This window comes from Zeus faber (genome assembly GCF_960531495.2).
Source record: "Zeus faber genome assembly, chromosome: 15".
NCBI lineage: Eukaryota > Metazoa > Chordata > Actinopteri > Zeiformes > Zeidae > Zeus > Zeus faber.
In genome coordinates, this window is record NC_137194.1 from 10,794,746 (window position 1) to 10,812,516 (window position 17,771).

The window sequence follows — 17,771 nt, forward strand, 5'->3', positions numbered from 1 at the left end:
CGCACGGGACCGCTTCCCCACTTACTGGTTTATTTGAACACGGACGGAAGAGAACACGGTGGTTATTTATGGAAGGAATTCCGTGTCACAATTCATAAATATGTATATATATATATATATATATATATATATATATATATATATATATATATATATATATATATATATATATATATATAATGGAATCAATACAAATGCAAATGGTGAATATGAATATATACTACAACCCACGCATGAACATGCTGTTCATGCAAAGACACGGACACGAGTATATCTCTCCATCCACAAATCAATATTGCAATCCACAGATCTGCATTAAGATATATATATATTTTTTTTTGTTAACACATAAATACATAAATACAGCATCGTTTGTGATTATTGTGATTATTGTCCTGTCTTTCACACCCCCCGGGGAGATGTGTGCGTCACAACACCAAACAGACGGAAATAATATTCACTGTTGTAAAATGGTTTAAAAAAAACCCACAATCAATACATTATTTATGTGTAGACGGATGTATGTATTTATGTTTGTTGTTTGCATTTAAAAATCTTATTACAGTTCTGTGGATTGTAGTACTCATTGTTTATTTTATATTCCACTATATTACGTTACATTTTTTATACATACGTATATATATATATATATATATATATATATATATATATATATTTATTTATTTATTTATTTATTTATTTATTTATTTATTTATTTATTTATTTGTTTGTTTGTTTGTTTATTTGTTTATTTATTTTTACAGTGGCTTTAGAAAATATTCAGAACCCTTCACTTTTTGCACACTCTGTGTTTCAGACGTCGTTTTAAATTGATAAAATTGTCATTTCAGCCCATCAATCTACACTCAGTGATAACCAACAATGATAAAGTGAAAACGTGTTTTTAGAAATTTGGGCAAACGTAATAAAAATCAAAAACCGAAACCTCATTGACATAAGTATTCCGACCCTTTGCTGTAACATTCCAAGTTGCGGCGGGGTGCACCCTGCTTCGATTACCCTTGAGATGTGTCTAGAACTGGATTGACTGGACAGTTTGGAAAGGCGCACACCCCGCGCACACGCGTGAGTACGAGGCCCCACAATTCACGCTACAGGTCAGGACGAAAACAAAGCCGTGAAGTCCAAGGACCTCTCTGGTCGAGGGCATGAAACCGTTTCTGAAGCTTTGAGTGTTCCCCGGAGCACGGCGGGCTCGATAATTGTGAAATGGAAAACGTTTGGAACCACCGGGACTCTTCCCGGATTCGACCGTCTGGTCCGAATGAGTAACCGGGCAGGAGGAGCCTGTGTCGGGTCGGTGACCGAGGACCCGACGGTCAATCGAGCCAATACCTTGCCCTCCGGCGACGACTCATTCGAAATGCCGTCCCCTTTGTGTTTGCCATGGTGACCACATGTAACGGGGAGTCTGGGTTCGATTCCGGAGAGGAACTAGATATGGACAGGAGTTGTTTTAGTAATGCAGCAATCCAGGTGAAACACTAAAAATCCCCCGTGTTTACCTGGTCTCAGGTGGCCTCAGGCTCGAGAGCTTCGGAAGTCCTTCGCAGAGATGGTCGTCGGACTTCCACCACCGTTTCTCCATCAATCAGGCCTCTATGGTGGAGTGGCTAGGCGGAAGCCACTCTTGAGTAGAAGGCATATGACAGCCCATTTACCATTTAAAGGACTTTTGAGAGCATGAGGAAAAAGATTCTCCGGTCTGATGAGGCGCACATTTAACCAAGCACTGTCTGGCAAACAGCAGGCACCAGTCATCACCTGGCTATCATGACCATCCCTACGGTGAAGCATGGTGCTGGCAACATCATGCGATGGGGGCCCTTCCTAGCAGCAGGGTTAAGGAGACTGGTCACAATGAGGGATGGGTGAATGCGGCCAAATCGAGCGGTCCTTGAAGAAAACTTGCACCAGAGGACACGCGACCTCAGGCCGGGGCGACGGTTCACCTCTCAGCACGACGACGACCCGAAGCACACAGCCAAGATAACGCTGCGGTGGCCCGGGGACAAGTCTCCGGCTGACCTCGAGTGAACCAGACTTAAACCCAGTGGAACATCTGTGGTGAGAGGCAGTTCGTTGCTTCCCACCTAATATGAGTGTGAGAGGATCTGCCAAGAAGAATGCGATAAACTTCCCAAATCCAGGTGTGCGGTGCTTGTAGAGACTTCCCCAACAAGGCTCCAAGCTGTAATTGCTGCCAAAGGGGCTTCTACACAGTCCCTAATGAAGGGTCTGAATACATACATAAATCAGATGTTTTTTGATTATTAATACATTTAGAAAAATATCAAAAACACGTTTTTTCGCTTTATTATGAGTTGAGTGTAGATTGATGGGCAAAATTTGCATTTTTATCCATTTAAGATTACATCTACAACCTAAAGTGTGCAGAAAGTTTTCTCTTCAGGTCTGAAGACATTCTGAAGCCAATGTACATATTTGAATTGTGACAATTCCTTCCATAGTAATGTGTGTTTGTGTGTATTATCTCTGAAATTAGACAAACTAAAGGATGCTCAGAAAAAGGTATGGCCATTTACATACATCTAGCTCAGGAGTTCCCAAAAAGGTTACAGCAGGTCTCCAGCAAAATTATTTTTATATTTATTTCCTTATTTTATTTCAATTTAAAATCTTTAAAAAAAAAATTATATATGTATATATATATATAGAGAATGTACATTGTTTTCTCAAACATATGCAATGCTAATGTAATACATTTCATTGTGTGTGGCATGCTTAGAAATTCATAATTGACAACTGGCATTGAAAAGATGTGGGACTCTGAAAAACAAGTATTTATTTTTGATAAACAAATGTATAATTATAGTTACTCTGCTGAACTGAAAATAGGTTACTGGAGTCATTTGATTGCTGTTCATAAATACCACCTCAACATTAGTATAAATACATTTAAATCCCTCATTCTTTTTGTCATTTCAGGAATATCTCTAAGCAGTTTGAGCTCAACACTTTGAATTCCTGTAAACCAACACTCTCTTGCAGACATAAGACAGAAACAACACAATGATGTACTTAGTGATAGTGATTGCTTGGTGACTTAAACCAGAAAAAGTCCAAAGGTTGGAAAAAAAATAATAATACAATACAGCTATTTACATATTTTCGAGTATATCTGACACCCAGGAATAGCTGGGCTGAACTTAGACTGAGGCTCTGATTATTCCTTCTGAAATAAATATGTAGGTTGAAGTCTCAGTGTTTCCATCCCCGTTACCTTTTGAGTTAATCGCAACTTTGCTTTGTAGCTAGAAACTAGGCTACCGAAAAACACAAACAAACCTGAAAAGTGTATAAATATATTATGCTCCTTAAATGTCACTAATTTTAAAGAGAACAGGCACATTCTCGTGTTGGCAAAAAAAAAAAAAAAAAAAAACACCTACAAGGGTTCAAAGATAGAAATCCTACTTTTCTAACCGTAAATGCCCTGTAAAGTTCATACAATCAAAAAGAGAACAATTGCTAGAATAAAAAGAGACAATCCATAGACATTTTACAAACACTCGACGCAGTGCTATGCATGACAGCTTGGCAAAGTGAATGGCAGACCAGAATATCCAAAGTTTAATGTATAAGACACTAAATAGAAAAGAGGGACTTTATAAACACACTGCTGTAAAATACACTGCACTTCAGTAACTGAGCTCCAAGAGATGGCATTAAAGCTCATTTAATAGAGGGCGGCGTAAAGTGAAGCACTGTCTCCGCTTCCTATTTAATACAATAACTCTTCCTCTTTTCACACCTGCTGCAAAGACTTTTAAGGTGTGCAGATGCTCTCACTACCAGTAATTATAAGACACAAGGCTAAATATATCATGTTCAAACCCTACATTTAGAAACACACAATAGCACAGCTATAGTATCGGACGTTTCAGCATCTCATTTTCTGAGCGTCACAGTGATGAGGATAACTTCTAAAAAAAGAAATTGAACAATATTTGAACGAGAGACAGGAACTTATAGGAGGACATTTTCCAGCAATAGCCCATTCGAATTAGTGGTTCATAGAAAATAATGCTGAGTCACCTTTATAAATATCTCTCTTTCTGTCCCCGTCTTGATTGCATTCCTTCCATTAAAAACTGATAGTTGTTACTGTATTGTTTTATAAAAAAAATAATAATAATAAAAAAATTAAAAAAAAACAATTGGCTAAGATTTATATAGGCACTGATAAGATCTTCAAGGTGATATCAACTTGCTGGATGCTCTGGTCAGTGTACATGGAGGCTCTCATGATTCCATTTCATCTGCATCAAAGATGGGTGGCTCGAAACTAAGCACCTCTTGATAGGTTAGTCCTGTCAGAAAGTCAACATGACAACGGTTAATATTGAAAGAACAACTAGTAAGTTCATTATAATAACTTTACCACATAAATCACCATTTGTACAATGAGACTTCTGCGACTAAATGAGTTATTTAAATTTACTGTAACTCTGAGGTATTCATTTTCTATTCTGTATATAATCAGAATTACAATATTCTGACAATCACATTCGCATATATGAGGAATTTGTCATGGTGAGGATTGGATTGATGCTTTTCTCAACAGACAATTAGTGTTAAAAAATAGCATAAAAAAGCTTAACAGTCTGAAAAAATGTAATAATAAATTAGAATATAAAGTCAAATAAAATAAAAAATACCAAGTATACATAAATAGCAGAAAAATGCAAAATATAAATAGTCAAATATATAAAACTGTACAGAACATAAAAATTTGATTCTATGCACAGGATAAATCATTCGTATAAATTAGATGTAGAAGAGAATAGAGATAAATGACACTATTCACAGCCTAAAATCTAAACTTTCTGACAACCAGAGGAAAGGAAAGGCACACTTACGTTTCCATTCCTCAATCTCCAGCTCGCGACTCTCAAAACTCTGGTCATAAGGCTCCGCTTCAGGCTCATCGTCTGGGTCATGGTACTGGGCGAAGTAAGGATGGGCCAGAGCCTCAGCCGCAGTGATCCGTTTGTCTGTGTCCAGAACCAGCATCTTCTCCAGTAGATCCACAGCTGTTTTAATATATAAATATATAAATATATATATATATTATGAAAATAAAAACATTAACAGTGTCTGTATTTTGTTCCATCCTATACGAAAGGCATGTTTTTTTATGCACTATATTTAGCAGAGGTAGAAGTATAAATACCTGAGGAAAACATCACCCTGGTAGAGGTTAAAGAATTACAGTACTTCCTTAAATTTATTCAGTTTCAAGTTTGATTAATATAATCAACCTTATATTTTTTTGTGAAGACACATTGCATCCCCAGTTCACTAATTTAGCAACGGGTCAATGGTGTAGTTTTGTTGGGTCTAATGCAGCGATTCCAAACCTGTGGGCTGTGAGGGTATTGCAAATGGGCCGCCAAATCATGGGCAAAACACATCGATTTTAATTGGGGAAAAAAGATATACATTAATTACAAAAACGTTTTTAAATGTAAAAAAAAAAAAAAAAAGAAGATCGATCGACGTGCACCTGTATATTTCTGAACTTGAGGTGATAATCAAAGTGGATAGTTGGCGAGCATCAGGCACACTGAGAAGGGAAGAAGCCCTTCTACATCATTCACAAGCGGACAGGCGGGTTCGGAGAAAGTATAGCGCTGAATATTTAGCTCAGAAGATTTTATCAAACGAAGCTCTGAAGCCATGTAAAGATGCAAGGAGAAAATCATCGAAACGTCATGTACGGGCACCGAGAACGCAAAGGCAGCGGAGGCGTCCTATCCGGTCGCCCGTCTCACAGCCAAGCCTGGTAAGCCGCATACAACCAGGAAGAATTTAATTCTTCCCGCCACAAAAGAGATCATGGGGGCGATGTTGGGAGAGAAGGCGCGAAAGCCAAGCGACCTCATCTCATCGTCTGATAACTCAGTCAGACGCAGGATTGACGAGATGGGAGAGAATGTGTCAGAACAGCTGATAGCGAGCTTACGAGAGTCGTTTTTATGCTCTCCGACTGGATGGATCGACAGACATCACAAATCAGTCAAACCTGCTTGCCTATGTAAGGCATGAAAACAATGGAGAGACAAAAGAAGAGGTCCCGTTTTGAAAATCTTTACCGGCGCGTTCAACTGCTCAGGCCATTTTTGGACATTCTGACCGCGCTCATAGTTTCAAACGGGATTCATTGGTCCAAATGTGTGGGAGCGGGTCCTGATGGGGCCCGTGTGACGCCGGGCCAGTGCAGTGGAGTCATCACTTGGGTGAAAGCTGCGGCTCCACTAGTAGCATCTGTCCACTGCAGTATACACAGAGCAGCGCTGGCTGCAAGAAAACGCCTGCAGATCTAAAGACTGTTCCAGATGAGGCTGTCAGAGTCAACTTCATCAAAAGCCGCCCACTGCAATCACCTTTATCTTCTGCTCTTTGTGACGAGATGGGCAGTGACCATAAGCAGCTTCTGTTACACACATAAGTCCGGTGGCTCTCCAGGGGGAAGGTACTGATGCGACTTTTTGAATTTGCGTGATGAGGCGAGGGTGTTTTTTCTCGACACAAAGTTTGAACTCGCACATCGCTTCGGTGATTTTGAGTGGCTGGCTAAATTGGGATGCCTGGCCGACATTTAAAGCCACTTAAGGTTGAGTTAACTGACTCAACCTCAGTCTCCAAGGAAAAGCAGTAACCATGTTCAATGTCCAGAATAAAATAGAAGCGACCATAGTAAAAATGGATATGTGGGCCAGGCGAGTTGACCTGACAAACTTTGACTCGTTTGAGAATCTGATTTTTTGACAAAGGAAGTAACGCAACTTCCCGTCACCGAGATCAATCATGTCAAAGAGCGCCTGCACAGTTTGAGGACCAAGCTGCGCGAATACTTCCCCATCCAAGATGTGCAGTGCAGCTGGATTGATAAACCCCTTCGCCAGCCACAGTGACGAGACCCTCGAAGGCCTGAGCGCAAAAGAGAAGGAAAATCTAGTGGATCTGTCCTGCGACAGCGCACTGAAACTGGCTTTCTCACAGAAGTACCTGAAAAACCTTTGGCTTCATGTTGCTTCTGAGTATCCTGATCTGTCCAACAGAGCTGTGCGATTTCTGATGTTTTTCCCAACGACGTATACTGGATTTTCGGCGCTTGCGGCATTGAAGACGAAATACAGGAATAAACTGAATGCTGAGGCAGATCTTCGACTGAGACTGTCGTCCTTTAAGCCAGACATCAAGCATTTGGTGTCTGCCTTGCAACACCAGCCTTCTCATTAGGTGAGTCAATATTAATGTGCTCGTGTTATTGTTGGTTTTATCAGCGCTGTCGTTAGTAGTTTGCCTATATTTAAAACACTGCGCCCTTCAGACAGAGCTTGCTAGATACCGTTACTAATGTCACGCTAAAGTTCCATGGATATAAGGTTATTTTTAACCCACCTCTTTTTTTGTTTTACCACTACTGCACTGTATGTATGACAATGCATATGATGGTTAAAATAAACGTCCTCTGAGAACGCACTGTTTGGCTCCCGAATTACTTCTGGTCGGATATGGACCGCGAACACTTGAGATATTCAATTGGGCAGCGAGTGCGGAAAGGTTGAGAACCGCTGCTCTTATGTGTTCCTATTATTGTAGGAAAGCTCAAAGTTTTCCCGTTGTATCTACACAAGAAAAAAATCTATAGTCAGTGAGATAAATATTAATTTCAGGCATTACAGATAGAAGTGACATAGGAAATTCCACTGAAATTACATTTAATATTAATTAATTAAAATAAACTTCAAAATAAATCCCAGGTGGAACCATGACTTGGGTGTAGAAATGAAGGACGAATACATATAAACATCATCTCACTAGTTTGAGATAAAGCTAAATATTCAGCCTGAGGAATTATGGGCTGCAGTGCCCTTGGGCAGTTTTTGAACTTAGACATTGATCTTTTTTTTCGGCATCAGTAAAGTGCCTTGAAATTCCTTAATTCAATAACCTCAGCCCCCAAAATCAAACACATCTCACTTTGTTGAGTTAAAGCCAAGGCAAAATCATCCTCTGCGTTTATTTAAAATTGCCTTGAAACAGTTTTTGGTCCAATATTATTATTTATAGTATTTAGAAAAGTAATTACCTTGTGGGTTGGCACCGATGAAAACATCAGCAAAATTCCTCTTGGGCATCTGTGGCAAGGACTTAATGTAGTTCCTGGCCTGGAAAGAAATGTGAGTCAACCATCACCATTTACTAGAAGCTACATCTTCTCCATTTATTTATTTTAATCTCTTTGATCCTGTACTGGATTTAATGCTATTCTTTTTTTTTTTTTTTTTTTTTTTTTTTTAAGTACGCAGACTAGATCTCTCCCAGAATTACGGCATTAATTATTCCATAATACAATCATTTAAACATTTAGACAGGAATCACACAGAGTACTGCTGAGAGTTAAAAAGGATAGTTTTTTGTGAAGGCGCAAGCAGAACACAAGAACAGGCACACCACCTCGTAGAAAAGTCTCTTAAAAACCGCGCAATGTTGTTAGTAGCTATCCATACTGTAAGATTGGTCAATTATTTTTCCCCCCATCCCCAAGACAATGTATTGATTAAGGTCATGTACATTTGGGATAAAAAACTTGTTATAATGAAATACAGAGCACTCCGTGTTTAGAATTCAGATTGGGGTTTTTTATGCCAACAAGTTAAGATTAGCTGATCAATTCAACCATGCAGCAAGCAGGTTGGATGCCAAAATATCTTGTGAATAATAAAAAATAATAATAAATGTAAAAAAAAAAAAAAAAAAAACGACAAGTTTGCTGCTTTTTTTAAGCCCAAAGAGAGTGGAGAATAATTTCGTTTTGGCATCAAACTACTATTATTGGGATTGTTCTAGAGTCTAGAGGCCTGTGGTCCTGCTCCGGTTCTAAAAGAAAGAGACCGTGGGTGATGCTCACCTCGTGGCTGGGCATCCTGCTTATTAGAGACGCCGGGGGCGTCCCTGTCAGACGCATTATCTGCTGAAGCTGGTTTATATCTACGAGGCTCGGGTCAAGGGGAGTGTAGCGATACAGCAGAGTTGGTTAAGAAGCAGCTTTTGTTCCTAACACTTTGTCGTCCATGTCCCTGCGCCCCCCTCCCCCCTGGGACGTGTTTGTGACAGCAGCTCCCAAATGTTTGGAAAGATTAAAAGACAGTGAGAGGGTGGAAAAGACACAATCGCATGCTTTAAGCCGCCGGCGAAAAAAGAGAACATTTCAATTAAATGTGGCAGAATTATCCGACAGCGGGTGTCACTCATTTGACTACGAGACGCATAGAGACGCAGAAGCAAGGTCTTGCATGTTAACACAAACCCCACGCAGTGGAAGAGTGCAAAGCAAGCTGACGGTTTGGCAGCACATGATTAATTACAAACTGATGCACGGCACATGGCGGGGCATGTTGGCACTGGTGTGGGGTGTGGGGTGGGTGGAGTGGGGGTGGGGGTGGGGGGGGGACAAAAAAACAAACAAAAAAAAACCAAAACCTTGCATAACAATGTGAACTCACAGAATCTGAAGATATTTTCATCAAGAGCTCGGGGCCTGGCGTTCCGACGAGCAGCATGATTAGCTTCAACTGATCAATGTCTACCAAATACTGTAAAGGAAGACCTGCAGCTGGACGAGGGAGACCCTGGAATCTCACCAGTTAGTCGTGATCCTTCCATGGGAAACCGACAATGACCTGAGCACTATCTGCAATGCGTAATATCTCTCTCTCTCACACACACACACACACACACACACACACACACACACACACACACACACACACACACACACACACACACACACACACACACACACACACACACACACACACACACACACACACAGTACTCTGTACTCTGAAAAAGAAAACTGTTATCCATCTCCGTAAGTAATCTCTAACTGTAGGGAAAAGAGATTAACATGGGGGGGGGGGGGGTAGATATGATGAAAGAGGTGTACGGTGGCCTTTTGGAATTGGAAACCTGCCCATTAGTTTGGGGGAAAAAAAAAAAAAAGGCTGGCAGATGAAGAGAAAGACAACGGGGTGAATATGCTCGTACGCGGAGGAGGAGGCAGAGAAGTGACAGGCCAGAATGCATTCTGAAGAGTTGAATCGAGCCAGAGGAAAATGTTAGCGTGTCGGGTAAGGCCCGAGGGGGGGCGGAGGGGGGGGTTGCTACGGTTCTGAATATCTTTTCTAAAGCAGAGATATATTAGTCAGCTTTGCCTTGAAGGAGAAGGGAGAAAGGATAAAGAAAGCGGTGAGATGTTATAGAGGAGGTGGGGGAACCATTTTGCCTGTTTGAGGCCAGATTAATGATAACACATATACGGTTATGGGCCGTAGACAAGAAAAAGAAAATGGGCTGTTTTTATCTAAAGGACATTTTCATCATGTTGTTGTTGGATGAGGTCGGACCAACTACATGAAAATAAATGAACGACTGCAATCAATATTGTATCGAGGGAACACCCAGCGTGATGAAGATTGGAGGGAAGCTCCCCACCCCTACTTTTTATACCGGCGTTGCAGGTATAAAATAAATTGTGGAGGCCCAAGGAGACTGAAAATCAGAATTGGAAACACAATAACACCTTATCCAATAACATCATATCCAATCTCTTCCTGCGACGGGAAGAGAAAAAAAAAAAAAAAAGGCTGTGGGTTTAAAAAAATAATAATTTAGTGAGCACAGTATCGGCTTTAGTACAGAAACAGTCCAACCGTCTGCACCCAGAAAGAACAGGCATTAATACGTCCTCGCAGAGCACAAACGGAAGTCTGCTTCGACTTTCATCTGTCAAACCACAAAGTGGCGAGTTGACTGGGAAGGATACGGTCAGTACCAGGAAACAGAGTTCTTCCAGTAAGGAGTTCTGCCATTATACACCCCACAGACCAGATATCCACTGCAACACAGAAAAGACAAACTCAAGATTAAAAAAAATACTTGATTAAAAAAATAAAAATAATAATCCCCAGCTCCAATAAAAAAGTCCGGTGGGTGACAGGAGCACCTGACAAACCAGACCTGTCATGTTGTAGTGCATCCAGTTCAGCATGATCTCTGGGGCTCGGTACCAGCGGGTGGCAACATAGCCGGTCATCTCATCATCCGTGTGTCGGGCCAAACCAAAGTCCAAAATCTGGTGAAAAGAAATGGATAAACGCTGTTATTTGCGATACGATTAATTTACAGAAAAATCTCAAAGTGAAATTACAACCAACCTTTAGCTCACAGTCCTCATTCACAGCCAGGTTACTGGGTTTCAGGTCCTGAAGGTTGAGAAAATATCATGATATTTTAGGGAGGGTGTGCCTTGCTATATACTGGTAAATACATAGTTAAGTATGAGGCTGATATTGCCCCTTTCCACAAATTCGAAAAACAGGGTAACTCTCGGTACATAAAACCATTTATATGGTTTGATTCGAAAAAAAATAAAATAAATAAAAAAATGGCGCCGTTATTTATTCAGTCCAAAGGTCTTGTTTATGACTCCCTTTTACATGTTCCATGTGTATGCTGTACGCACAAGTCTAACACTGCCACGAAAATGATTGTTTGTTGCTCAATTATAGAGATAAAGAGAGTTTTCAATTTCCCAGCGCAAGCGAGATTTGCAGAATCAAAATTGAACAGTTACACTTACTCTGTGAATGATGTCTGCTGAGTGAATGTACTGAGGAGAGAGTAAAAGACTTTTGCATTAGGCCTTAAAACTCCTTAACACATCTTTTATCAAGAGCATTCATTTATCACGACATAAATAACTGCTATGCTGAAAAGGTTTGTGTCAATGTATAAAACACTGGTCTGATTTTATTTTAATAGGAAGAGCATCACAAGGCGATTCACCTTTAAACCTCGGAGTATCTGGTAGATGAGGAACTGCACGTGGTCGTCTGTGAGTTTCTGACATTTGACTATGTTGTTGAGGTCAGCCCCCATTAGGTGTGTCACAAGATATCTGCAAGTTACAAGAGATAATTGATCATTTATAATGATAGTAATTGAATGTGATGTGAATTGATCACATAATAATAATAATAATAATAATAATAATAATAATAATAATAAAAAATATAGCTGCAGGCAGCAATACACAGGGTCCATTTGAGTCATGTCAGTGACAAATTACATTTTGAAGCGTTGCCATCTCTCTGTGATTGATTACAATTTCATGGGTTCTAGTATTCCGACGCATTCCTTGTACAGGAACGCATCATTCATTACCAGTCGGGTTGGACTTGACTTGACGTGGTCGCAAGTTTCTGTGGATTAATGTTTTTTGTGTTTTCAGGATACTCATTTTCCGAGTCGTTCCGGGAATATGAACTCATCATGCATTCACCGATTTTGTATCTTAAACTTCCGCGAAACCGACCAAGTAAGGAGGACCACAACTCTACACGGGGTTATATCGGAATAGAATGTCTTTGTTTACAAAAAGACTAAAGAGATAAAATATCAATCAAACAGCCCCGCCGACTTCAACCAGGTAATCTCTAACCACTACAGAGCGCTGGAGTCCACACCAAGCACAACACAAATGATGTTGGATGATGATGTCACAAAGCGTCTTACTCTAAAACTCCTCTCGTTCCATTACCTGATCGTAAGTCCCGGTTCTAATGGCACCTTAACCATGTCCATAGCTCTAGGGGTCACCCTGTTCCAGATACTTTTAGCCCAAAAACTTCGATCCCTAAGGGATGGATCCCTAAATTTAGCTGCAGGCAGGAATGCACATAGTCCAGGTTAGTAGGGTTAGTACCGAGTTAGTTTTCCCGAGTTCCCACAAAACGCATCATCACGTCCTCTCGAGCCAAATTACAATTTTCCGAGTTCCCTTGGAACGCGGCATCAGTTAAAGCTCATTTTCAGAGTGTTTATGGAAATCAGCATCGGCTCCATCTCGTCTCGACCTAGCGCGAAACAACCAATACACACCAATGGAGTCTAGACCGCAGCGCACCTCGGCCCATGCACAAGCCCCGCCAGAGCCACAACCAACACATATATAACAAATTGGATGATGATGTCACACAGCGCCCAGCTCCACCACTGCAGCCCGCCCCACTCCGCCAACATTCAGATACTTCCGGTAGATTGGCAAGGGTTTTTCAGTAATTCCTGCTCCATATAGGAATTGATGTGGATCAAACTTGGACCACAAAATATCAGAACTTTCTCGAATCCAACGACGTTTCATTAATGTTCGTGTGCTCGGCTGTTGCTGTGTGCCAGACACTTTCAGCTGGAAAAATGCGAAGGAGAAAAATAATAAAAATCAGAACAAAAACAATAGGGTTACAGAATGACCATGACCACATTTCTTAATTCATGAGCACAATAACACTATTGGTATTTTCACTAATTGTTTAGGGGGTTTTTGCAGTTGAACCAGTTTAACGGCAACACCTCTTCTCTCAAAGATCCCAGTAAGCCAAAGCCTCGCAAATGGAATTTCATTAGACAACACACCCGATAAGTGAGTTTAATGGGTGTGCATTTGTGGGTAATTTGAATCTAATGCCATGGCCATTAATAAAGCCTCGGCAGTGGCGAGCACCTCTGGAGAAGGGTGTGATCACCAGGCAACGGAACCGGTTTCACAGCCAGAACACAAAGGGCCGAGTGTAGGGAGAACACATTCTGCCGCACAACGGTTCCTTCAATGCTCTTCTATTCTCATATAGCAGCAAGGGAGAGCTTAAAATAGTGTGCTAAAGCTTGAACTTGTCCCTCCACCCCCACACTCCCCTAAGTGACATCAAAAGACAGCAGCACATGGAGAGTCTGCACAGCGGTTTGAACAAAAACTGTAAAAATAGCAGAGTCTTATGCTTCTTGATCCATTCACCTCCCCTGGACTCAAAGTGCACGAGGGCTCAAGCTGCTAAAGAGTGTTGCCATGGTAATGTGAGTCATTCTATGTATTTTTTCTACAAAGATGGGACATCCAGCAACAGTTCCTGCATGTCCTGGGTACTATGCTGTCCTGGGATTTTCCTGGACAGCATTGCACAGGAACACTAGCCACGTTCCAGCAGACGTGCATGTTAACAAATGCAGGGGCCGAAAATAACAGCCTACAAAAATTGCTCAAGCAGCGACTCAGCATTCAGCTTGGAAACCTCAACTACACTGCAGGAGAATTGCTCTCTCACAAGCTCATCACTGTCTCTCTTTATGAGTTGTTTTTTTGTCACCCACCAAGTCTCACACACAGTCCACGTGGGAAAGTGCCCTTGCATAGCCTCTAGTCCTCTGTTACACAAAGTTAATCTGGGACAGTGGGCCGATTTGAGCAGACAACTCTCGGTCTTAACCGAAGGACTAGGGCTAAGGAAATGAAGAAGTCATCTACTTCCCGTTCTTCTTCAAAGCACCATGCTGTCAATTTAAAGAACACCACAAATGTGTGAGCTGGTTATTGTGCTTTAAAATGCATGCAATTTCAGTTCCAATTCAACTCCCCCTCATGCCAAGTGTGAAACGGGTATAGCTTAAAGAGATAAAGGATTCCTGATTAGTGAGGGATCAGATTGGGGAAAAGTGTTAGAGCTTAGCAGAGCACAGCACAGCACAGCACAGCACAGCACAGCACAGCACAGCACAGCACAACCCTGCTGCAGGCCTGAGCCTGAATAACTGACTGATTCACTCGGGTATCCACACACAGAGGAGGTGGCGGCATGGGCCAATCACAACTAAGTCACCTAGCTGTCCACTTGATATTTAAAATAACTACCTGCAAGCCGACAACCACCATACATTTTACAATGCCAGGAACCAGGGTAGCATGGGAAAGGAAATTATTTATGAAACAACTATTGTAGCTGTGAGTGAATGAATAACTAACATACTGGGCAGTCTAAGAGGCATTCCACTGTGTTTAGCTTATTGGCTGGACTCCAGGTGTTTTCCAGGCGTGACCCGTGTTGTCTGCAGTACGGAAGCAGAGGCCCAATTTTGTAGAACACTGTTGTTACACAATGGGAAAACTATGCCAGCAGCATGGAAACCATTACAAATGGTGGAGAGGAATCTTTATGGCATACAAAGGGAACAGAACGATGATCGACGGGCACACATTCAACTTACACGTCATTGAACTCCCCCAGACTGATAGCAGGGGTGAAGACATCTAAAAGTCCTATCACCTGTAGCAATAGAAGGACAATGCAACGGTCAGAGACTGGGAAAAAAAAGTTTGAAGGTACATTGATAATCACATGAATTAAATGTGTTCCTACCAGGGTAACAACAGCAACAAATCCTGTTCTATACAAGCCCCAATATACTAGCAGTTCAGATTGGGGGAAAAGACACCCGAAAGGAGGAAAGAAAAAGGAGACTCACGTTTTCATGCTTCATGTGCTTAAGCAGCCGTAGCTCTCTGTATGTTCTCTTGGCATGGATGATGGACTGAAAAGGCCGAGACAGTTTCTTCACAGCTACCTTCACACCCGTCTTCCGATCATACGATGAACTGTTGAAAACGGGGTTAAAACTTTAGGATAGCTAACTTAAAAGAGAGGGTCGTCATTTTTCAACCCATTCAAGAACTAGTATCGACCCCTCATAACAGCCAAAGCTCCACAATGGCCAATGATAGAATTGTGGACTTTTTACATCAGCTAATAAGTGATCTTAAGAGGGAAGAAATCCCTTTTCAAATGGCTCGCTGCAGACCAAGCTTTCTTTGAAACCAAATCAGGTCATCTAAAAAAGGTGCCAGAGAGAAGGAAAAGGGAGCATCAGCAGAAAATGTCACTTCTCAGCACATTCAGACCAGTCTTGCCTTGATTCTGTCCGACAGACTCAGAAGAACTGCCTCTCTGTGACTTTCTAATACATGCAAATCTCAGCTGGTCTGCCACGGTCAACAGAAAAAAAACACAAATGTCTGGTATTCATAAAACAGATTGCTTCTATGACAATATCCACTAGCAAGATTATTTTGCCACGGTTACTGAAGGGGGAAAAAAGCAAATCCTAGGTAATGTAGTTCCCCAATATTCTCGTGGCCATTGGTATCATATTTCAATGGGGAAAACATTAAGGACAATTCAAATGCACTTTCATGGGGTATCTTTAATAGCCAATGCAATGCGAGCTCACAGTAATCTGACCAGCAGAGGATTTACAGTATTGCCTAGCAACAGCACAGCTTTCTACTTCCATGTGCAAAACAAACATCTGTTCACTAAACAGGGGGAACAATTTTATACAGACAAATCTGTCTCCTAGAGACCTGCTCAATAAAGGCTCCCTCTTCATGACTTAAGCCACCCAAAATGGTGTTTGTATCAAGATGGTGAAAAAAAAAAATGGTGTACGTATAAACTCTTTATTAATTAATCCCTGGGGGGGACGTTCGGGAATATATGCATATATATTGACTGTGTAACTCTTCCCCTGACTGGCTTGAACCGGTTGCCCCGGGCCAGACTGGGGAATGCTAATAAACCTGTGTCAATAACTGCATCTTTTTTTGACTGTGCATTGTTAATATCCCCTCTGTTTATAACCCGCAATAAATACATTACACACACACACACACACACACACACACACACACACACACACACACACACACTTGTTGATACAGAGGTTAGCTAGTTTATCGTTTACTGTATATTGCCATTTCTTAAATATTGCAATTTCTTTCTAGTTCTTATTGCCTATTTGTTGTGCCGTAAGACCACCGGAATTTATAAGAAATATTATGAATTTAGACATAATTATAGTATTTCATGTGACCATTGCATGTAGATATCAAAGAATACGTTGTAGAGTATTGTGAATAAAATACATTCTGAAAAAGGTAAAACCTCTGTCGTGATAGATTTATTCTGTTGCCATGCACAATTTAGGACAACAACCCTCTAAAGACACGGCTTAGTGGGGGGGGGGCTTTGATAGAAGCAGCCTGTGATGAGCGTAAACACAACGCGAGCTGAACACAAACTCCATCCCTCCGGCATAACGAGCTAAATCACTTTGTCCGACTCGGTGATGTTCCTCCATTTAAAGCCAACGGCTCCACCTTGCTTCGAGCGCTAAGCTAGCGGTAGCCCCTGCAGCGCAGGCCTCGTCCAGATGAATGGAAGCTTCCAGGTCCCCCCGCGCAACACCCAACTCACCACACGGATCCGTAGGCTCCCGAGCCGACCGGGGAGAGGTTCCGGTACCGCACCGGCACCGTCCACATGGTCTTGTTCACCTCCTCCCGGTAGAACTGCGCTCCCCCGTTCGACATTCCTGCACAACGACCCGTCAACTTCACTTCTGCTTTTCTGGGTCCGACGCGCTGCAACTTTCCCGAAAGTTTTCCGACGACAACGCGGTGGAGCCGGCGCTCGTTGTTACCGAACCTCCGCCGATCGTTGCAGGGGAGCTCGTTTCGTGCGCGCTTCAGAGTTAAAAACAAAATTAAACGCTTAAAAAACACGCCGCTCGTCCTTATTCACTTGCGTGCATTGCACAGTTGCCGAGATTTCGGCCGCCTTGCAACATTGTCGCCAAATCTCGCGAGCGTATGGTGGACGCTGTTTGGAGAGGGGGAACGAGGCAAGGGCTCAAAATAGAGGCCCCGCCTATTATTGAGAGAATTAAAAGAAATATAATAATAATAATAATAATAATCATCATCATCATAATGATAATAATAACGACGATAACAAAAATGTAGCAATTACAACAGGTTCCAAGAA

At 41.6% G+C, this 17,771-nt stretch overlaps 1 protein-coding gene across 2 annotated transcripts; it reads right to left on the reverse strand.

Moving 5' to 3' along the window:
- Positions 1-2,812: 2,812 nt before the first annotated feature.
- Positions 2,813-17,559, reverse strand: mapk14a (mitogen-activated protein kinase 14a). 2 transcript variants are annotated; one of them, XM_080015000.1, is made up of 12 exons: positions 17,202-17,559; positions 15,415-15,544; positions 15,157-15,215; positions 11,905-12,016; positions 11,699-11,728; positions 11,274-11,321; positions 11,077-11,191; positions 10,883-10,954; positions 8,966-9,045; positions 8,144-8,222; positions 4,905-5,078; positions 2,813-4,355 (listed from the first exon to the last, which is right to left on the reverse strand). In XM_080015000.1, the coding sequence occupies exons 1-12, from the start codon at positions 17,315-17,317 to the stop codon at positions 4,288-4,290; spliced, it is 1,083 nt and encodes a 360-aa protein (XP_079871126.1). In that variant the 5' UTR covers positions 17,318-17,559; the 3' UTR covers positions 2,813-4,287. The 2 variants fall into 2 exon arrangements, with proteins under 2 accessions (XP_079871126.1, XP_079871125.1); XM_080014999.1 differs by lacking the exon at positions 8,966-9,045 and adding an exon at positions 9,561-9,640.
- Positions 17,560-17,771: the final 212 nt, after the last annotated feature.